This window comes from Eumetopias jubatus, unplaced genomic scaffold (genome assembly GCF_037043125.1).
Source record: "Eumetopias jubatus isolate StellerSeaLion01/CBP00866 unplaced genomic scaffold, mEumJub1_p1.0 scaffold_5, whole genome shotgun sequence".
In the NCBI taxonomy this organism is placed as follows: domain Eukaryota; kingdom Metazoa; phylum Chordata; class Mammalia; order Carnivora; family Otariidae; genus Eumetopias; species Eumetopias jubatus.
The window spans coordinates 75,189,384-75,213,196 of NW_028274811.1; the positions used below are offsets into that span (position 1 = coordinate 75,189,384).

At 38.6% G+C, this 23,813-nt stretch overlaps 1 protein-coding gene across 1 annotated transcript in view; it reads right to left on the reverse strand.

Annotated features, from left to right (window-relative positions):
- The window catches only part of LIX1 (limb and CNS expressed 1), a 49,668-nt gene that overhangs the window by 13,567 nt on the left and 12,288 nt on the right, over positions 1-23,813 (reverse strand). Inside the window, exons 2-3 of the mRNA XM_028092039.2 lie at positions 17,924-18,087; positions 362-502 (exon numbers count right to left, since the gene is read on the reverse strand). Coding sequence (XP_027947840.1) covers positions 362-502; positions 17,924-18,087 — 305 coding nt within the window. The remainder of the gene's footprint in view (positions 1-361; positions 503-17,923; positions 18,088-23,813) is intronic.

The window sequence follows — 23,813 nt, forward strand, 5'->3', positions numbered from 1 at the left end:
AATCAGGATGGATCAAATTATCTACTTTGATTTAAAATTTGATTAATGGTCATCCAGGGCAGCTAAAAAATATTTCTGACATGTGGCATAGGGAACCAGCTCCAGTTTCTTGATTTCCAATCCAAGTGTTCATTTTGTTGAAAATCAATGATTTCATGGGTAAAAATTAAACCCACACAATTCTTTTTTTTTTTTTTTAAGTAAACTCTCTGCCCAGTGTGAGGCTGAAACTCCCGACCAAGCCAGCCAGTCTTCCCAAACTTGCACAATCCTCAAAGAATTTGCTCACTCTAGTATTTCCCCAGATTCAACTGCCTTGGTGTCTCAGTGCATCCAGCTTTCTACCCTAGTGGGTACTCACATTGGTGGAGGCAACTGCTTCCTGCACACTCTCCATAATGAATTCCTTAGTGATCCTTCTAGAGGGCAGCTCATTGAAGAGGGAGTTGATTAGGGCCACTTTAGCTGCATCCCGTCTGGCTTCAGCTCTACTTAAGCAGCACTTGAGAAAGGAAGGAGAAAAGGAATCATTAGAGGATTCAGCATCTCACCATTTTTATCACTGCCTCAGTGGATTTCTGAACATTTTCATTCATACATTTACTCTACACCTATTCTTTCTTACCCATTGCTAATCCCCTGAAGATCATGCAGATTTTCCTTCTGCCATAGAGTTCATGCAAATGTTTTGGCTGGTCTTCAAATCATTTTTGTCTTATTTTATAGTCTTTGAATGTCTCCTCTGCACCACAGACTTTGCATACTGTTAATAACTAATAATAAAAATAATAATAGCTACTATTATGTACTTGGTGAGTACATTCATTTTTAGGGCCTTCCTCAAATTCTTATCTCAGAGGGAAAAAATGTAAGGAAAGAAGGAAAATGGGAGATATTTTTAACACAGTAATTAAGAACACAGGTTCTGGAGTCAGACTGCTTAGATTCAGATCCCAGCTATGGTACTTGTTAGCTAAAAGACTGTGGGCAAGTTAACCTTTCTGTGTTTCAATTTCCTCCTCTGTAAATGGGAATAATAGTAATGCTTATGTCATCGAGCTGAGGATAGACACAATTATTTAATATACATGAAGCACTGAGAATACCTGGCACATGGTAATATTCTATGGGACTATCCCACTCTTATATGTACTCACATGTCCAGTTCAGGACAAGGGAGCTGCTGTCAAAATCTATTGTTTTGGCTTTTCCAGCATTTATCCCCCCACTTCCCTCTAATAACAGTTCCCTGATTTTCTTTTTTTTTTATTATGTTATGTTAATCACCATCATTATATCATTAGTTTGTGATGTAGTGTTCCATGATTCATTGTTTGCATGTAACACCCAGTGCTCCATGCAGAATGTGCCCTCTTTAATACCCATCACCAGGCTAACCCATCCCCCCACCCCCCTCCCCTCCAGAACCCTCAGTTTGTTTCCCAGAGTCCATCGTCTCTCATGGTTCGTCTCCCCCTCCGATTTCCCTCTTTTCATTTTTCCCTTCCTACTATCCTCTTCTTTTTTAAAAATTTTTTTAACATATAATGTATTATTTGTTTCAGGGGTACAGGTCTGTGATTCATCAGTCTTCCACAATTCACAGCACTCACTGTCGCACATACCCTCCCTAATGTCCATCACCCAGCCACCCCATCCCTCCCAACCCCCACCACTCCAGCAACTGGAGGACCGCCATGTCCACCTTGCTCTCAGTCCACACAGTGGGTGGGACATGCTTCATTTGGCCTTTCTGAAGTTAGGAACCATAGGCAGAGTATGATTAGCAACTCATTAAAAAAATTCTCCTAAAAGTAATATTGCTCTCTATTCTACTAACCTGGATTTCCTGTGGCTCATATGGGTCTGCTCAATGTATCCTGATTCTTTTCTATCCTCTCTCTTTTATTATCAACTACAGCTCCTCTTATTCAAATTCTGGCTTGGTGTGGACTCCTGGGGTTCCATATAGAGGGATGAAGCCCTATGAGAACTGCACTGTCCTTGGAGCCCACTCCTACTGGACGGTGAGATGCTATTTCTCCTACAGGTTCCTGTGAATTATCAAGGGTTCTAGACCCTACTCCAAAACTCCTGGTGGGAAACAAGCCCCAGGAAGAGAAACTCGGGCTCAGGTCCTGGTCAACAGGGTGGACCAACACCCCTGGCTCTGCTACTTAGTGATTGTGAGACACAGGCCTCCTCAATTTTGGGACTTATTTCCTCACTGCACAAACGGGAAGGCCAGGCTCTCTGATCTCTAGGATTCCTACCACCTAAAATGCATAATTCTCAGAATCAGTAGTGTTTGGTGACTGATGTGAAAGAACAGGGCAAGTATCAAAGATCCCACTTTATTTTCATGTTTTGCAGCCTCAAAGACTTAGTAACTCCACTGGAAAAAAGCTAAACCCCCTCAGTTTGCTTTCCACACATCCTCGCCTCTACCTCATCTGCCCCATACTGACCATCCTTGCACTGACTGAGGAATGCTCCAAACTCATGGTCTTGTATCCTCTAGAGGCTGGCCTCTTCTCTCCATCTCCACGAACCCTGTATGAGTCCCCTGAGGTCAGGCCCCAGCCTTCTCTGATTTTCCTGCTTCAACCTCCCTCTTTGGACAGTGTGACTACTACTGTAATGATCCCTTACTTGACTACAGATTACTTCTTCCTGCTCCTCTCCCACCTTCAGGCCTGGGAAGGGCCACTTATATATTTCTTGAGCATCCTCCAGAGTGCCTACTCCCAGGGTCAGCCCTTGGAAATGCTCACATGTGGTTAGTATTCAGATGAAGTAATGACAAGACTTCTAAAATAGGAACAGGACACCAAAAAGGATGGAAAAAGACACGTGTCAGTAACCTAACAAAAATAGCAATATACACAGCTATTTTAGTTTACAACACAAAGAGAGTTCCAATATCTCCTTTTAAATAAAGAATGGTGCAAAAGTTTTAAAAGTGGTTTGGGGTTTTCCTCCTTAGAGTTGAATGACAATTAAGAAGGCTTTGGGGTTGCTTCAGGCAGCAAAAGTCATAGAATATTTAGACCTCTGCTAAGGTTTAGGACACTTGTATTAAATTAGATGGGTCTGGACAGATAGGTCGACTTTGCCTTATGGACTTGACTGGGAATTTATGGGACATTGAGTTCTGAGTTGGCAGGCTTGCAATGAAACTCAGGTGCCACGTCTTCCAGAAAGTTTTCCATGACCACTCCCAAGGCCACGGTGGGAGGATCGCTGTCCAGGAGAGGCATCACCACACTGCCATGAAATTATATATTAGTGCTCTGCCCCACAACCCTAGGCTATGAGCAACCTAAAGGCAGAGTCTGTGACTAAGTCATCTTTGTGTCTCTGTACTTGAAATATAGTTTGCTGAATGAATAACTGAATAGGCCTGGAAAATCAAAACACACGTCATTAAGGTACCTGAGAAAATGTTCAAGAAATCCTCATAAAGAAGAGAATTATATATACTCATTATTTAAAAAAAAAATCCCATTTCAATATACCCTATGTGGTATGTAAAATGCAGTAATATAAAAATATATTAATGTGTGAATTTCAGAGGGATAATTGGTCATTAAGTTCAGACAGTCTAAAATGATCATTTTCGCCTGAGTGTAGGATATGCTTATTATTCTTTGGAAAATCAGTTTCCTATCAAAAAGCAAACAAAGTTTTTGCAAATATTACCTGACATCTGTAGGAGTAGCCCATTTTAATAGGAATTTGCTTTATAAAATCTATAATAGAGCCATTGGGCTTTTAGAGTGTAGAGAACTACACTCAGATCTGGGCAATCCTAAGAAACTTTACATAACTTTCTATCTAAATAATGGCAATTTAAGCCATTTTTCATAGACAGAGACCTAGTAAACACGACTTAGATGAAAGAAGCTATCTATTTTAAATAAGACCAGCTAAGTAGTAGATCAAAGGCACCACATACATTTACAACCAAATGGCACTGCTTCTGAGATCAAAGTACTGCTGGGCTGAGAGAACAGAAGAGCCTTTTCCCAGAAAGCATGAAAAAGGACTACGGAGACTTAACCAATATCAAGATTTTAAAGCAGACACATGTCTTTACTTATTGTTTCAATGTACAGAATCTTTGGTTAAAATGGGGGAGAAAGTGTACCAATTAATAAGTACATAAAATAAAATAAAGTCTGAACCATCAAAAGGCTTTTCTTGCTATTCTTCGCATTTCTGAAAGACAAGTACTTCAAAATGTCTATAACGTTAACCAGCCGCTTTCTTCTAAAATTTGGAGTTACAAATCCAAGCCAGTAAAGGCTGCATATTTTTCTTTAGGGATCTTTAAATGAGATCTCTCAAACCATAAGGGCCTGCACTTGGGCAAGAAATTTAGCCAAAACCAATCGGCTTGGCAAATCTAAATCAGAGTGTGGATTCTGCTGTAAGAAGGCACCATTAGAATTTCCATCAGTAGGAAATGCTGTAAGAAAATAAAATATGGTAAGTGACAGGACATTTTATTGATGTGTCCAAACTGGTCATCAAAGAAAAGTCAGTTGGGGAGTGAATGAAGTCTGATGTTATTTCAAAGCAATTTCCGGCTAGAATTAGACTTCCGAGGTTGTATGGTTTATTCTTGCTGTTTTTCAGCCAGACCCCAATCATAAACACAGATTTGTAAACCATGCCTTATCCGCTAACCATTCTTACTTGTTAATATAGAGACAACTTCTGTCCTTTGCACTTTGTTAAAGTGCAGAGCTGCAATATTTAATAGTTGAGATTTTACTAAAGTCAGCTGTGGATTTCTTAGGCATGTGGAGCCACATGCTTTTCAAGTGGCTAGTAGACCCCACTCAGACATTTATCTTGATGCTCAGATGCCTTTCATTTGCTGGTACATTATAAACCACTATGATCATTTCAAAGCCTCCTGGCTCTCATCTAAAATTAAAGCAAAAAATAAAAATAAAAATAAATAAAAAAGTGTCTGTGGCATTGCTGAGGAAAACTATTTGAAGGCAGAGGTAACCAGCCCTGAGACAGCTCCCTGTGATCTCTGCTCCTGGCATTCACGCCCTTATGCAGTCCCCTCCTACACTATACCATGGTTGGTCTATGTAACCAATAGAATATGACAGAAGTTATGGTATGTCACTTTCAATATAAGGTTATAAAAGACACTGTGGCATCTGTCTTGGTAACCCTTGCTTTCTCTCTTAGATAGCTTGCTCTGGGAAAGGTCTGCCATTTTGGAAGCAGTCCTACAGAAAGACACACATGGCAGGCAGATAATGCTTTCTGCCAACAGACATCTGAGTGAGATTGAAGCTGATCCTCCGGAACCGATCAAGACTTCAGATGACTTCAGCTTCAACCGACAGCTTGACTACAACCTCCAGGAGACCCTGTGCCAGAACTACCCAGCTAAGCTGCTTCCAGATTCCTGATCCCCAGAAACAATATGAGACAATGAATGTTAAGTTTTGAGGTAATTTGTTATCTGGCCAAAAATCACTAATATAAAGGCATTTCTCTTTGTTGTTATCCTTATTTTGCAGATGAGGAAACAAGTCAGATCCCAAGGTCATACAACTTCAAAAGTGATGAAAAAAATGCTCCTGCGTGGTTCTATCAGTTAAGACTTTGACTTTTGATTTCAGATCAGGTCATGATCTTAGGGTTGTGAGTTCGAACCCCATGTTGGGCTCTGTGCTGAGCATGGAGCCTGCTTAAGATTCTCTCTCTCTTCCTCTGCCCCCACCCCTAAAAAAAAAAAGGTGATGAAAAAATTATTCATCCCCAGGTCTGCCTAACTTGAGAGCCCAAATTTTTAACTACTACACTATTCTGCTTATCACAGAAATGATCACTCACCTTGGAATAGAGAGAATATATAATTTGGCTAAAATCTCATAGCACTTCCTTAATCAATATAGTTTTTTAGCCAAAGCTCCTACTTTGATATCTGTGGCTCATTTTGACAAAAGACTTTAAGATTATCTCCACCCATCCCTGCATGACAAACTCAACTTCATTCAGAACAAAAGGCCAAAGCAGAAGCAGCACACTGTGACAACAACTGTGCTCAATGAGGAAGGCAGTGTGCTGACAATTATGTTAATATCTGCTTCCCTTCTACTGTCCTTTCAATGCTTTCCTCTATCTGGACTATAGGGAGGAGGAAAATGGAGAGAGGTATCAGCTATGATTAGATAAGAAGATCAAATGCCCTGTAGGAAGTTTCTCATGCTGGCTCAAAGTGACCCCTTTTTAAAAAAAAATATTAAATTCAACTAATTAACATATAATATATTATTTGTTTCAGAGCTACAGGTCTGTGACTCATCAGTCTTATATAACACCCAGTGCTCATTACATCACAGGCCCTCCTTAATGTCCATCACCCAGTTACCCCATTCCTCCACCCCTCCTCCCCTCCAGCAACCCATAGTTTTCCTATGAGACTCTTGTCTCTTATGGTTTGTCTCCCTCTCTGGTTTCATCTTGTTTTATTTTTTCCTCTCTTCCCCTATGGTTCTCTGTTTTGTTTCTTAAATTCCACATATGAGTGAGATCATATCATTGTCTTTCTCTGATTGACTTATTTCACTTAGCATAATACCCTCTATTTCCATCCACGTCATTGCAAATGGCAAGATTTCATTTTTTTTGATGGCTGAGTAATATTCCATTGTATATATATATACCACATCTTCTTTATCCATTCATCTGTCGATGGACATCTGAGCTATTTCCATAGTTTGGCTATTGTGGACATTGCTGCTATAAACATTGCGGCACAGGTGCCCCTCCGGATCACTACATTTGTATCTTTGGGGTAAATAACCAGTAGTGCAATTGCTGCATCATAGGATAGTTTAATTTTCAACTTTTTGAGGAACCTCCATACTGTTTTCCAGAGTGGCTGCACCAGGTTGCATTCCCACCAACAGTGTAGGAGGGGTCTCCTGAAAGTGACCCCTTGATTAAGTATGGGGCCAAGAGAATTTGGAATTTTACCACATAAGATTGCTCAATAATTTTAGGAAGTGTTTGCTAACTCTTCAAGAGCAAAAATCATTTAAATTAAACTTTCCCAGCTCCATTGGATAAGAAATTATCCTAAGACCAGCTCATTCTTGCCTTATATTTTATTTTGCATGTTAGATCACCAACAAGCCACTAGGAGCCCATAGGGTACACTATGAAGATCATTGATAAGCCTAGGCCAGGAATTTGAACCAAGAGTTCAAAAACTTTAGTGTTCATAGTAAGATCACCTGGGGGAAATTGTTAAACAAGCACATTCCCAGGGCCCAATCTGACCTACTTAATCAGTTTCTTTAGATGGATTGCAGTGGCGGGGGGAGAGGGTGGTCTGCATTTTATCAAGCTTTCCAGGTGATTCTGAGGCAGGTGAACCCAGGACTATTTTCAGAGGAATACTGCTCTAGCTTCTGCCCTTCTGTGTCCCATTTCTAAATGTCAGTGGCAGAACCAGGTTTTGTGGGGCCTGAAGTTTACATAATTTGGGGGACCTTGTTTAAGAAGAACAATATGAAATTTAAAAAACTGACATTGTGATTTGGAAGGATCCTGAGCAGAAGCTTCACTGTCTTCATGGTTGAAAATGGTTAAGTCTCCCCTCCACTATACTATAACATTCTACACTTCTATACTCTGTTTACCAACACAATTAATTGCCTCACACAAACGAATTCTATGACATCAGCTAGGTGTCCTACAATTTAACATAATTCTTAAACTAGCTACCTAGAGATAGCATGACATCCCACAGATTTATGGCTCTGTCCTACAAGACTGCCCCCACTTCAAACATCAATAGCAATTCCAGGTTGTCACTTGGGTTTCTGATCAACCAGCTAAAAATGAGTAATTCCCATGACCCCCTCCTCTGGTTCTATTGTTTGCTAGAACAACTCACAGAACTCAGGAAAATGGTTCACTCATGAGCTTACTGGTTTATTCTAAAGGGACAGAATTCAGGAACTGCCAGAGGAAAAGATGCATAAGGCACAAGTGTGGGAAGGGGCTCAGAGCACCATGCCCTTCCCAGGTGCACCACCCTCTCAGAACTTCAGTATGTACACCAACCAAGAGGCTCTCCGAGTTCCCACACTTAGGATTTTCATGGAGGTTTCATAACATAGACATGATAGATTAAATCTTTGGCCATCAGCAATTAAGTCAATCTTTAGTCCCTCTCCTTTCCTGGAGCTCAGATGCTAGGGCTGAAACTTTTAACCTTCTAATCATGTGATTGGTTCCCTTGGCAACCTAACCATCATTAGGGGCTTTTCAGAAACCACCTCATTAACATAAACTTAAGTGTAACCTTTTTCATTCTCACCACTTAAGAAATTCTAAGGGTTTTAGGAGCTCTGTGCCAGGGACCAGGATAAAGACCAAATATGTATTTCTTACTATAAATCACAATATCACGATCATAAATCTACCTCTGCTAACATCAAAATGTTAATTTCTCACTAGTGAAATTGCCTCTACCCAAGAATCAAGGAAAGCAGTGTTCAGGTTGAAAAAAAAAATGTTCTTTATGACAGTTCTGAAATTAGGCCCTTAGGAAGTATATAAGCACTGCTGACTTAAGTGAGGTCTCAATTTTCCTTTTCTGCTCAGCAGTTTTTATTTCTTCCATGATAATTTTCCAAAGTGTGACACTGTACAATGGCCAATTAATCAACCAAGATTAATTCATGGGCCAAGTAGATTGTCTTGAAATAAAATAGTGACTTATCAACCTTTGAGGATATACAGAAGTTCTTAAATTAAGTAAAATAAAATTTTGGTAGTCAGGTATGTGTTATAAAAATAGAGATACCTACTAGGAAACTAGTTTTATTGTTAATTATTTATTAAATATTTTAAAATTATTGACAGTGTGTTACTTGTCCATAGAAACAGTTTCTAGCTAGGCTGACACAATTTATACTCTGAACGGTTACTTTCCTGGTAGCCTTCATTTGATTAATAATTTTCCCCATGTTTAGTATTAGAAAATAGGCAGGATACACATGTTGAAAGCTGTTTCTGGATGCCAAGATTCATTTAAGTAACTTTTCTCCATCTTAAAAGAATTCTAAAGATTTTTCATATTTGTATTTTAAAGACATCAAAAAAAAAGTTTGTAGATCACAAAAAATGTATAAAACCAAGTTAGGCACACTTTACTCAGTCACTACCAATGGTAGCCAAGGAGTTGAAAAATAGTCTATAAGGAATGTTCTTATTTTTGAATAAGAACAACAATAAAGTAGCAAATGTGACAGACTGAATGTACATATGAACTCAAAGCTGATGATGTCCCCACTCCCCCAACCCCTGGCGGTCAAGGGCAGGGCAATGTTATTGAGGTGGCATTCGCTCAACAGCACATTTACCCAAGGGATCTCCTGAGCTGAGACTTTGCAGGTGACAAAACCAAATAAACTGACACTGTGAGAGGTAAGAATTCTTGCCCACATCTTTTAGGCTGTCAAGTCTGTCATTCAAGTTGGTTGGGAACGTTTTGCTTTTGTGAGTCGGAGTTCAAGTCTCAGCAAGTGTCTTGCAGAGTTTTTGTGTATGGTCTGCCAGCTCTGGTCAGTGTCACCAACACCTCTGCTTCATCCTGACAGCAAGGCATCAGCACAAAGAATGCAGCAAGCCAGGCCTTGCGGCTAATTGTCCCCTTCTCAGTTCCTTAAGACCTTGGCTGCCCTGGTCTAAGCATGAACATTTGCATGTGTTCCAATTTATCTAATTGTGGATATATTAGCATTTCCCCTCTTTCCAGATGGTGATGTGAAAAAGGGCAACCGTTGAAACTCAGTCACCCAAGTTAATATTATGTCTCTTTCTCCATAGGTCAGGCTGGCTGCAAATATGTTGGGAACAATTTGGAGCTCTGTGTGTGCTGGGAATGGGGGTCTTTGCTAGGTGTGGGGGTGGGGAGTGGTATGGGAGTCCAATTTTCAGAGAAAACTCACTAGTTCCTGTCAACTGAAAGAAACGTTTCATGCACATGGTAGGTCAGAATGTTATTTTTATAATATAAACCACCTGGCCTCCTCCTCATTTACCTCTGCCACAAATGCTATTTTCTACACACATACCTAGACCAAGGTCCCTGGTAACTATTACAAAACCATGTTGTGTTTTGCTCCTTGAGGTTTTTACTTTTCCCTTTTTTCCTTTTCTTCTTTTTCTTTTTTCAAGTTAAGGTGAAGACAAGATGAATTGATCAGGGCTCAAAGTTTTGGTTTATTTTTATAGTTGCTTTGATGTAAAAGGACTTGGCTCTGATTGCAATGAGAGGGATGGAAGGGGGGAATGGGGAAAGATGGAGTCAGCTTTTCTTCCCTACTCAGCAACTCCTGAGACAGCATCTTCCTAAAGCTCATCAACTAGTTGTGATAGCTTCACAACTATCTTGTGAAGATAGTCCCAAGTCTTTATTTACCATGTGGATTTTCTTCCTAAGCATTCCTTTCACTGCACTCTGCTGTTCTCTTTGGAGGCCAAGCATCTCTATTCATTTTACTTGCTAAGAAAAGACACAGATTAAAGTTAGGGAATGGGACTGGGGAATAAATACAACGTCTCATTAAAACAATATGCACTCCCAGTTTCATGAGCAAGTCATTAAAGTCTTGACATATGACTTTCAAATGGGAAGGGGTTATAACTAACCTTCCTATCTTTGGGTCTCATTAGTTGCAAAACAGGATGCTTTCCCGTGGCGATTTCGACCAGGAAATGCCTCCTTTAGAAGTTAAGTTACATTGCATAGTGTGTTGTGCATTTGAGTCAAGGTATACAAGTCTAGAGACAGAGAAGAGGTCATGGATGATTTCAAATAGAAATACTTGGCATTAAAACAGCTTTAGTGCAGGGCAATCTGAATTTTATGGCAGGAACCAAATCTCTATTTGGGACATAGAATGTTAAGGCTAGGCCTCATTTAATAAGCAGTGAAAAGAGCCTTACGATTCTAATTAGCCAAGTATATGAATTAATAAAAATTTCTTTTAGTCCTTCTCTCCTGGTAAAAACTTAATTTTATAAACTAGTTTATTGTGATTTAAATATACTTTTAATTCCCTGGACTTTGAGAGGAATCATTCAATGCATGGAAGTATAAAACATGTTTTATATCTGCTAATACAGCTGAAATGTGCTTACTGCTTCAAGTAACTAAATACAACAAAATCAAACAGTCCTATCTTTTAGACAGTACTCATCTTGGAAAAGTAATTTTTCTAGGTATCTTCATAGGCAAAGGTTTTGGGCTGAAAATTAAGAGGCATAAAAATGAAAAGGCCTCTTAGAGATAGAGCTTTGCCTGGAGCTCATCTGCTCTGAGTGTTCCTCTTGCGTCTCCCAACTGTGCAGCTGTGTTTTGCAGCACCGAGCATTGGTTGAAAAAGAAAAAAAAAAAAGATCAATAACAGCTTGCCTATGGTAATATTAAATGTCTCAGTTCCATGGGTTGCTTGGCAATATTGGCAATATACAAACAGCCTAAATACCCAAACCGTATTTAACACCTATATTTATTTTCCATGAAGAAATTTTAACAACAAAAAATATTTACATGAAAAAGATATGATACCCAAATGAATTAGTGTCCTACACTTCAAATAAATCAAGCTATCACATCAATATTTTATCCAGAGGATACATTTTTTATTCAATCCTAACTTATGCACATAAATAATCGTGTTGTCTAGTACTACACTCAAAGGAATTTTTGGTTTTTATTCCAAATAAGAATGAAATTCTTTAATCCAAATCACTCTAGCAGATGACATGGAAGGCCACATCACTGGATGGAAAACAAAACTTGAATCACAAACCTTTTAATCAAAATATAAAATAAAATACTCAAATAAGTTCTCCTTTTGCACTTGAAAACAAAAACAGCTGCTGAAGCAGTGAGTGGCTTTCCTTCTGAGTTCATCAAGAGGGGAGCCAGACGTTGATCTGATGGCCCTTGTGTTGCTTTTATTGTAAAAAATGGAAATTACTGCAAGTTTTCATGGTTATGATATGTGGCTAGGGAAGGATTAACTGCCTAGACGAGAATGGCATAAAGAAAATAAGTCTAAAATGCATGAATTCCTACTGAATGCCTGTAATATTAGAAGATGGTTTCTTTTATAAAAGACACAATAAGAACTAATGTGTTTCAATATAACTTTCTAAAAGAAAAATAATATCAATCGATCATTTTATTTATTGTTTTGAAATTCAAAAATGCATCATATTTTCACTTCTCTTTTTCTAATACTGTAGTAACTTATGAAGACATAGCTTAAACAAGATTATGACTGCTTTCTTTCCCTCTGGCTCTCTGTTTTTTGTGGGTTGTGGTGTCAAGACTAACTGAAAATTCTTTAATTAGTCTTCTTGGACACAAGCCTCCCATTTACTTCAGTGGGAGGTTTCTTTGCATAAAATCAGTGGTTTGTGTCCATCAGAGCCTTTGACTGCTTTCCTTTGATTAATCAGAAAACTAAAGCTCAGTCTGAATACCATTTTTCTAAAGAATGAATGGGCATAATCTCTTACAGCTTTCATGAAACCAGAAGGATTAATCCTTCAATCCAGTCCCATACTCCACTTCAAGTATTTTCAATTACTTGGCACCATTGGAGGTGACGTCCATGGCTCAGTAAGAAGGCTACTGCTGGCATAATGGTTTCTCCATGTCTCAGCACATGGTCTTGGCATTAATAATCCATCGTGAAATGATTTGCAATGCACAAGGGTGACATTTGATTATGTGAAAGGCATTGCAGGAATGAGCATGTAGGCTCTTACTGGCCAACTGCTGGCAAAAACATGATGAAATGTTATATGGTGAAAATAGCATTTAAGATGGTTTCTGAACAAAGAAAAGTGTAAGGACGTTGCTTTAGGAGAAATTTTCTCTCCTTTTTTTACTTCCTGATTTTCCTTTCTCAAATCATATTTTGGAGGGTCAAAGGGGTTAAGGGGCCAGATTTGTCAGCCAATCACCCAAACACATTTTCAAAACATTTGATTCAGGAAATTCTGCATCTTTTAAAGCAAGGATGTTAACAATCCTCCTGAGAACTTTAAAATATAATGATTTAAACATAAGGTAAAGGAGACCCTGAAATGATTAGAGAAATCACCAAGAGGCCTCCCTGGTGAAGAGTTCAGTTTTTCATTTTGTTTTCTATTTTTTAAAGACCACAAGGAGGATGTTGAATGTACTATCAAGGGGAAGTCCTATCATTTTAGGTAGAAATTTATGAGATGATTGGGAAATTCATAATTCTCAAGGTAGTGAAAGCAAAAACAAAAACAAGGAAATTTGAATTTCTTAAATTTATATCCTCTAGATCCATTCACTGCTCTGTCAAATATGTTACATTCTAGGAGATTATAATGAGTGCATTTATTACATATAGACAAACATAATGCACACTTGGGTGAGGGAATGGCCAAATCTTGCTTATTCTTGGTTATGCATATTGGGTAGAAGGAAAGTTACTATGCACAAATTAAATTCAGAGAGAATTAGATGTTTTTTTTACATCAATATTTTTAAGTTAATCCACCTTCAAGACTTTAAACCACAGATATGAACATAATAATATTACCTGATTTTATTTTATTTAAGATTTTATTTATTTATTCATGAGAGACAGAGAGAGAGAGAGAGAGAGGCAGAGGGAGAAGCAGGCTCCCAAGGAGCAGGGAGCCCGATGCGGGACTCGATCCCAGGACGCTGGGATCATGACCTGAGCCGAAGGCAGACGCTTAACCATCTGAGCCACCCAGGCGCCTGTAATATTACCTGATTTTAATGTTCCTGACTTTTCTTTGCCAGCCCACCATCTTACAGTTAGGTAAAATATCTTATTTGATATATTGTATATAATAGTACACACTATTTTGTACATCAATCAATAGTGACAATAATAGTACATACTATTTTGTACATCAATCAATAGTGACTATATACAATAAACTCCATTGATTTTTGAGATTTGTTATTCATTCATTTAGCTATTCATTCAACAAAATTTATTGGGCACTTACTATATGCAAAGCACAATGTTTGGAGTCATAGGGATATAAGGATATAGACCTTATCCTTGAGACATTTATGTTTTATTATAGAGACAGAACATGCACATAAGTAGCAGCTAGAAGAAGTAAAGGCATGAATGAGGAACAGTTAGGATGAAGCACTGAGTGTCAGAAGAGGAATTCAGGGAGATAAAGCTGAAAGAGTAAGGAATTTAGACGCTAATAAGAAGGTAATAGGGAGCCATTGAAGATTTTTTTTAACTTTTAATTTTGAAATAATTTTAGACTTATGGAAGAGTTTCATAGATAATACAAAGACTTCCCAAAAAGTAGTCAATTTCCTCTCTGTTGTTTAATATAATTGTTTATGTAGTATTCTTATATCATACACCTATAATTGCATTCCTTTTATCATGCTTAGTGTAGTATATGCTTTGCATTTTTTCTTACTCAGAAATGCCAAAGACTTTTCTTTCCTATCTTTTCCCAAAAAAATAGTTTGGTTTTGTTGACTGGGTTTGCCAGTTTTTGCCCTATTACATCAGGTCCTCCAAAGCTATCTTACATAAAAATTCAATCTACATTAAAATAAAATTAAAAACTAAAAACCAAACCAGAGATCGATTATAAATCTAGTATCAAAAGAAGCACCTTCATCCATCTTTTAAGCAGAATGTTGTCCCTAAGTTCCATACAGCCATGGAGCTCTGTGATTCTTTCGTCATGATCCGTTTGGAATACGGTGGGTCATTTCAATATGAAAACTTGTGCTTTTCTTTAACTGAAGAGAATTGTTTCTGTTGGGCCACCTGGGTGGCTCAGTTGGTTAAGCATCTAACTCTTGGTTTCGGCTCAGGTCATGATCTCCGGGTTGTGAGACCGAGCCCCACCTGGGGCTCCGAGCTCAGTGGGGAGTCTGCTTGAGATTCTCTTCCTCACTCTCTGGCCCTCCCCCGACTCATGCTCTCCTTTCCCCACACCCTTAAATAAATAAATAAACAAACAAACAAACAAACAAATAAATAAATATCTGGGGGAAAAAAAAAGAAAATTGCTCCTGTTATTTATTTCCTCCCCTCTATTTCCTTTGTCTCTTTCTAGAACTCTTATTAATGTTTACCTCCAGGATTTATCTTCATGTCTCCTGTATTATTTTTTTTTCCATCTCTTTGTCTTTTTGCTCTTTGTTCTAAAAGATTTACTTTACTATTTATTTTTTATTTTGTCATCTCCATTAATTTGGCTGTGACCTATGTCCACTCATCTATTTGCTCTTCTTTTATTTATTTTTATTGTTCTAATTTGGCAGTCGTATTTTACATTTCTTGTTCCCTGCTTTCTCCTTTTTTCATAGCTGCTTTCGATAAATATCCTCCCCCAATTTTCTGAGGATACTAACTGGAATCCTCTCTTATGTCATCTGTGGCTTGAATTATTTATATTCTTTTGTTTGTTTGACTTGGCCTTTCTCTTTTGTTTTTGGTTTTCCTCAAATGTTTGGTGGTCTTTAGTCCATTGACATTCATGCACAAAGAGAGTCATTCAGGTGGCTGGCAAGACCTTGCTCTGTGGCTGAGTAGGTATGTTTCCCCAGAAGGCTTCCCCTGAATGGGAAGCCTGATGGCAGCTCTGTATGAGTCGGCCAGCTTCACCTTACAATGCTTGATGATGCACCTGGCAGGCTCACATGGACTAAGAAACCCCTTCCTCGGTGGCTGCCTTTCTTCCCCGTCTCCTGCCCCTCATCCTTGTCTGTCTGTGGTTATATTAAGCTCAGTGGTTTTGTTTTGGCTTTTTGGCTTTTTTTTAAAAAGATTTTATTTATTTATTTATTTATTTATTTATTTGAGAAAGACAGAGACAAGTCATGAGCAGGGGGAGGGGCAGAAGGAGAGAGAGAGAATCTCAAGCAGACTCCCCACTGAGTGCAGAGCTGGATGCAGGGCTTGATCGCACAATCCTGAGGTCGTGACCTGAGCCGAAACTGAGTTGGCCACGCTTAACCAACTGAGCCACCCAGGAGCCTGTATTAAGCTCTGTTTTGAGGCTTCTAGACCCACTTTCAAATCACCCTCATCAGGCAATTCACTGTTGTTAGTCAGAGGTCAAAGAGAGGTCCATTGCTGATCAGTGTTCAGGGTAGGAGAAAGCAAGACCTCAGTGGCTGGCTGGGCCAGAAGTTTTGAAAATAGTTCTTTAATTAGCCTTAAAATTAGCCTCATGCTACTGCCAGAATAATCTTTCTGAAACATATTTGAATACATCAGTCTCCTGCTCAGAATCCTTCAGGGGTTCTGATTTTATATAGAATAAAACCTATTCTCTTTTGCAGACCATAAAGACCCATTATGGTTTAATATGAGTGCCTAACCTGTCATCTCCTACCACTTCCCTGCCATAGACGTACTCAGGCTTCACAAATTCTGAAAGTGCTGGTGGTTTTCTCTTGCTGCAGGCAGGCCTTTTCACATACTGTTCCCTACGCTAAGAAGGTCATGTCCCCTATACTGACTAGCAAAGACACCCTCAACTGCATACTTCAGCTTGTGCTTGCATTCCCTATGAATCCTTTGACTTATCTGAGTCAGACATAGGTTTGTAGGTCTATTTATTAAACTATATTCTCCCCTCACTTCATAAAGGTTTGAAATAACATGTAATAGATACACAGTAACAGGATAAAATAAATGAGTGAGGCACACTAGGTTCAAAGGAAGAGTAAAAGTAGAAATATAAATAATATCAAGCATGACATTAGTCCAAAAAATTACATGACATTAAGTTTTGTAGACTTACACTACCAAGAGATACACTGAAAATTTGCTTCTGTTGTCAAATCTATGAGGGACACTTGAATGCTTGTTGAGCATATTGTCCATAAAATATAAACAAGGCATTTTTGCCAGTTATTGAAAATTGAGAGATAGCTTACTGCACTAAAGGAGTACTTATAAACTGAGAAGTTTCTTCTTTATGCTTTCATTGACCCTCAAATATAACTCTATTTAATTACTCTAATTTTTTTGCACACTGATTTCCTCAAGGTATGGGCTATATTCTCATTAGTTGGCCCAATGCTTGATATTTCCTAGTCACTGAATGAATATATGTCATATACACTGGACAATCAGATGTTGATGGTTAATATAGACAATGTTTTTGTGTGAGTTGGTATACAACTAGAAATGTATCATTATTACCCTATCATAGACATGATAAAGATTTAACCAACTAGAAGAGTCTTTATAATAATTATCAAAAAAAAATAATTGGAATACCTAGTACGTGCCAGATAAATACATTGCATATATATCTCATGACTTTCCACTAACACCATGGATATTATTCCCCATTTCAAAGTCAGGGAAATCAAGAAGTTAAATAAGTGTCCCAATTATATACAGTTATTCAGAGGCAGAACTTGAGCTTAGCACGCGTGCCTGAACCCAAAACCTGTGAGTCTCAAACTTTGCTGTTGGTTCATGCTTTGGTGTACAGTAGATTGATTAGGATTTGATTCAAAATTCAAGGAAGTGAAGACTTTCTACTGATGGAAGGGCCCTGATGGGAGACTTTATAGAAGTTTCTTTGTTCTTTATGGTTTATTTCAAAATATTTTGAGGGAAGGCAGCAGCTATCGGGCAAATAAAGTGATATAAAATTAATTTTCCATAAAGAAATATCAGGGGACACTCTAATATAAAACACTTCCATTTTAATGGAATGCAACACAACTTTCTTTTCACTACAACCAAGAAAGCTTATAATGTTACCGTTTTATAAAAAGACTTACTCTATTTTAACCCAGTTAACTTTTACTGACCAATTTACGGTTGTTTCTTACCTGAAAGTTGCCAAAACAGCTTCCCCCTGGGAGGGTCACATAACTCACAAAGGGAGGTCCAGGAGATGGCAACGACTCATAGACCACCACGCCTTCACTTGGGAATGGAGCTCTCTGCTGCTGCTTGCTTTCCCAAAATTCCTGTAGCATTGACACAACATTCACTGAAAAACATAAAAAACATAATCGGTTATTAAGGATGGATGTACTCTGGCAAAAACTAAATTTTATTTGCAGGCTGGATTGTGTAACATGTCATTTCTAGTTTAAGCAGAACAGAGTATATATGTATATGGTGGAAGGGAGTGCTTTCAGTTGTGAAAGAAGAAAATCCTGTTTAATACAAATGTGTTTATTTCTTCATGAGTATGGTTCAAGTGGTTTGGTACCCTAACTCTAACAATATTGCAATATATTAAACTTAGTTTATAAATTAATTTTTAATATCAAAAATTCAAAAATCTCACTCTTTCTTCTTTGAAAATTTGCCTCAGTAAAGTTTAGAGCTATGGTTATCCATGGCCCCTGCTCCTATTTCTCATAGATTTTTTTTAAAAGATTTTATTTATTTATTTGAGAGAGAGAGAGAATGAGGGATAGAAAGCACGAGAGGGAAGAGGGTCAGAGGGAGAAGCAGACTCCCTGCTGAGCAGGGAGCCCGATGCGGGACTCGATCCCGGGACTCCAGGATCATGACCTGAGCCGAAGGCAGTCACTTAACCAACTGAGCCACCCAGGCGCCCTCTCATAGATTCTTGAACCTGCCAAGAAAAGCAAAATTTGGAGGTAAAAATATAAACAATGTGATTTTAATTGGGACCCACCTATTATAAGATTTAAGAAGAGAAAGGCAGAAAGAAGAAAACTCTTTCATGGTCTTCTCCATGCCAATCTAAAGGCGAATGAAAAGCAATTGTGTAATAAGCAGGAGGCTGGAAAAAGCCATAAGTGAAACTAATAACATGGAGACCTTGTTAAGGACCACGTCTGTTAGATGACTTCAGAAAACAGAGTAATGGCTATAGCCATGTGGTTTAGATTAAATGACCTATGATAGCCTGCAGAAGTTTCAGATCAAATTTGGTTGGTTTGTTTATCCTGTACTGCAAATTGAATTGTGGAAATTAACAAGGATAATAGAATTGTAGCATCAAAAGAGACCTTTCAGGTCATGCAGGCAAAGCTCTGCCTAATGTAGGAATTCTTTACACAACACTATTGACAGCTGCCTATCTGGTTTATACCTGAACAAATGGAAGGACCTGGTACTTGGCACACCTTGAGGCAGCCCATTTCAACTCCTAATGGTTCTACCTATTGTGAAAAGATCCTTCTTGGGAGGAAGCTGAAATCTGCTTTCCTGTGAGGTTCATGCAAATCGTCTTTTTCTCATTTCTGGGGCCTCACAGAAGTTTATACCCTTATCCACATGAGAGTCCACCGCTTGCACAAAGGCAATATAGGACATCTGTTGTTTTTGCCTGCCTGGGAACAGCACAAAGGTTTTCCTTAAACAATCATCTTTCCTTCAACCATGTCCTCTCCAGGGTTGAGGGATGGGGCTTTGACCAAAGCCAAGTCATTTAGAACCAATGAATACGTCCAGGACTTCTGTTGGAAATGTTTGAAGATGAGATTCTCCTTTTTCCCTAGGGTTGCTGGGGTAATAGGAGGTAAGTGTGGCACAGTCGAAGCAAGGGGGAAACTTGGCTGAGAAGAAAGCCAACGGAGAGAAGGGTAGAACCAAGAGATGCAGAAAGAAAGACTAAGTTCTGACGGCATACTTTGAGCCCCTGAGCCAACACACCTGCTTTTTCCTTTAATCATTTTGAACTGGTGTCTCTCACATGTATCTGAGAGTATACTAAAACAAACAACTCTCAGCCTTCCTCAAAGTTCTAGATTAAATTGTTTTTGTTCTTCCATTCTTTGCATAACATGGTGTCTATGCCCTTTGGCCTCCTAAAAACATTCCTAACTGTTCTTCAAAATGTTGGGCTTTAATATTTTTCAGGGTGTCAAGAAAGTCACAGAGTTTGACCTGGAGGCAAAAACAACGCATAACCACTTTCTAAGCTGTTTACTAGAGCACCTGGCTCCTTTACCTCATTCCTAGGTCACGGATCAGCTTCACAGTGTATAGTTCAGGCAAATTCTCAAGATGCCTAAGGAATTAGATGCCTGTGTATATTTTAAAACTGTAGTGTTCAGTATTTAAGAAGTGTTTTGGAAAAAAAAACTGGGAAAAGGTAAGACTGTCAGAGGGGATAATTGAATTAACTAAAAAGTACATGTTGAAATGGTCAAGGTGACATTGGTCATTACAGAGTTTTTCATTCATTCAAAAATATTTAATAATATTTTCTATCAGTTGACGCATTTCAAAATATAATTTTTATATCCTAAACTGTATTTCTGCTTCCCATCTTCCCCTGCTGCCCAACTCCAAGAAAACAAGGATTTTTGAGCTGGTTGACTTGCATTTCTACTTGCAGGTGATCTCCAGAATTCAGCAGGATGTCCTAAAGATTGAAACCTAAAACCAAAGCCAGCCTTTGCTCTGATAGTCAACAAGGCATATTAGCCTGCTATTTTAAGTTAGTTCATTGTTGAATGAATTTTAGCTGAGAACTGGCATAGGAAGATGAAGACTCATGATTGCCTAGGTGAAATGAACATGAGAATTTTGGCATGTAAAGCTATGTGGATTAAAGAGTTCAGAGGTATGTACTAGGTAGAATTCTACATGAATAAAAGTAGCAGTTTTCAAATTTTTCATTCTGCAACCTTGGAAGACTTCTTTGATAGTCCTATGCATGTCATCACCTCTAAAGAGTACAACGTATGTACATGCACACACACAATCCATCTTTCTATCTCTATCTCCTCTTGTCGACTGGAAAACCAGATGAATGGAGTGCAGAGGGAAGAGGGCCAGCTTGTTATTTGGAATTCCAAAGATCAGTATATCAGAGGATGCTCTATTTAAAAAACACATGCTCCTTTATATTTTTGAAGTAGCAACAACAAGGTTCATGGACAATGTCAAAGAAAATGCAAGCAGAAGCTCAAGTTCTGCTGAAGAAAAGCACAGGTTTGAAGAGATGCCTCATTACACAGTTTAGTCCCTAGGAGCAGTTGCACTTCAGTGCTCAGCCAGTGATCCTGCTTCCTTATTTCAGAACAGATTTGGGCTACCAAGCATGTGATATCCATCCCCACATCTAGCGACCCATCAGCACAAGTGCCCAGTTCCATGTTATTTTTTCCAGTCTCAAATGGCATTGTTCTAGTAGTCATTCTCTTCACCTCCTATTTTTATTCACACCTTCTCAGCAGTCAAAAGTATGCTTTAGATAATGAATAAATGAATCAATCAGTCCATCAATTAAATGAAATACCCTTGGGACTATATTGGACTACTAGTTATTAATATTATCCTATTGTGGAGAAACTGCTAGAAAAAATATTTTATATCACTATCTCTGCTTCCTTATCTTCCATTCATTTTTAACCCTCCACAATCTGACTTTCTTCTACACTTTATTCCACAGAAACTGTTATGGCAAATATCACCAATTCCTAATTTTCAGTCTTTGTGTTTGACCTCTAGCTGCATTTTTACACAGCTGATCAGTTTCTTCTAGAAACTCTCATACCCCTAGGCTTTTCTGACAGTATTTGTCCTGATTCTGCTTTTCTATTTTTAATTATTTCCTCTCAAATTCTTGTGTGGGTTTCTCTTCCTCTGCTCACCCCTCATGTTGATTTGAATAAATGTCTTTTCTTGCTCTCTTTCTGCCATTCTCCTTAAATGACATAACTTATCTCCATTACTCCATCCACCATAATATAAGCTGACAGTTTCCACACCCTTCTACTATAACTTCAACTTTGTTAATAGATACTTCTTTGTTAGATGTGACACAAATTCAACATTTCCTGAGCTCAACTCATTTTCTTTCCCATAAACTCTTCTCTTCCTCCTGAATTACTTAGAAAGTAATATTATCACCTACCCAGTCACCTAAATCGGAAACCTGGCAGGAACCTTAAACTTCATGTCCTCTTTCCTTCCTAATAATTAATGCCCAAGTTTTATCAATTCTATATCCTGATGCCTCCCATAGTTCTCTTTCTTTCTTTCTTTCTTTCTTTCTTTCTTTCTTTCTTTCTTTCTTTCTTTGAGAGAGAGAATGAGAGAGAGAGAGAGCATGAGGGAGGGAGGGTCAGAGGGAGAAGCAGACTCCCCGCTGAGCAGGGAGCCCGATGTGGGACTCGATCCCGGGACTCCAGGATCATGACCTGAGCCGAAGGCAGTCGCTTAACCAACTGAGCCACCCAGGCGCCCTCTCACTTCCTTTCACCAATTCATACTGCCATTGCTTCAGTGGTTCATATCTCACCAAATATACAACAATATCCTCCTGAATTCCATTATTCTCCTATCCAACATATCCTCCAATTATTTCCCAGGTAATCTAAATCTCATAGCTCATCAAATCACTCATAAAATCCTTCTGTGAGTTCTTCATTACCTACAAGATAAATAACTCCTTGGCAACGCATAGAAGACCCTATGTCTTGATGCGCTTTCTCATTCCATATTTCTCTCCTCAGGTCACCTTCCAGGCTTCATATACTTCCATGATTTCTATGCTACTGGCAAGCCCTTTACTTCCATTCCTACACGTAGAATGCCCTTTTCTCCACTGACTATTGTCTTCCTAGATGGCCTACTCATCTTTTAAGATTAACCTCCAGCATCAGCTACTTAAAAATAAAAACAAAAATAAAATAATCACTAAACCCTTGATACAGAAACTGCAGTGCTTGAAGAAGCAGCCCGGATATCACCAAGGGACTTGTTAGAAATGTAGGATTTCAGGCCCCACCCCAGGCCTACTGAACCAGAATCTGCATTTTTAATAAGGTTCTCAGGCAATCTGATGTGCTTTGAAGCTTGAGAAGCCTTGTTGTAGGAACAAGTTGTTATTTTCATCTCCTTTATTAAATCTATCTATTATATTCCAGGCACTATGCATTTTCTCATTTAATTTTTACAATATCCCCTAGAAATGGGTATTATCATCCACAACTTACAGATTAGAAATTAAAGATGCTCAAGGTATAATCACACAGCTACAAAGTCTTAGACCTGGAATCTTCAACCTACTGCTGTCTGAATGCACAGTCCATGCTCTTTGTTCATTCCAAGACATTCCCTAATTATTACAGAATTTAAGTTGTTTTCATGTGTGTCTACTCTACTGGAGATGGTGCTCTTGCGAGGAAGAATTATATCATTTTTCCCACAGTATCTGGAACATGGTAGGAGCATAATAAATATTAGTGGAGTGTTTGAATATCATCAAAGTATAAGAAATGTGCTGCATTTGTGAGGCTGTTGGCAATATGAGGCTCTCCTCAAGAATTACTTCACCTATGTTTTCCCAGGGGCCATTTTTTGGACACCTGTTCTTGACAAAGTCAAATAAGCAAAGGTCAATATTTGTATATTTTCATACAAGTGATATGACATGTTTCCAGCTTGGAACTGTCCCATTGAATGAGTGGTCTCTGTCCATGTGAACAGGTATACTGATAACCGATCTCCAGTCAACACTTTGCTTTAAAGCAATGGTGTAAATGCTCACTGATTTTATGCCTCAGAAAGGGCTGTGACTAGGCCTCCCACTCTAGTCCCTCTCTTCAAGTAAAGATGACTAGAGGAGGAAAACAAGAGGAACAAGAGGAAATGACAAAAGACTGAAGAAGGGCTTGGACTGGCTTTCTGGGCAGAGGGACATAAGCAAAAGTACAGGTCAAGTCTCTCTGCGTGATTGTGCCTTCCACCTTAATGTCAGGGAGCTATAGTCTGGAACATATC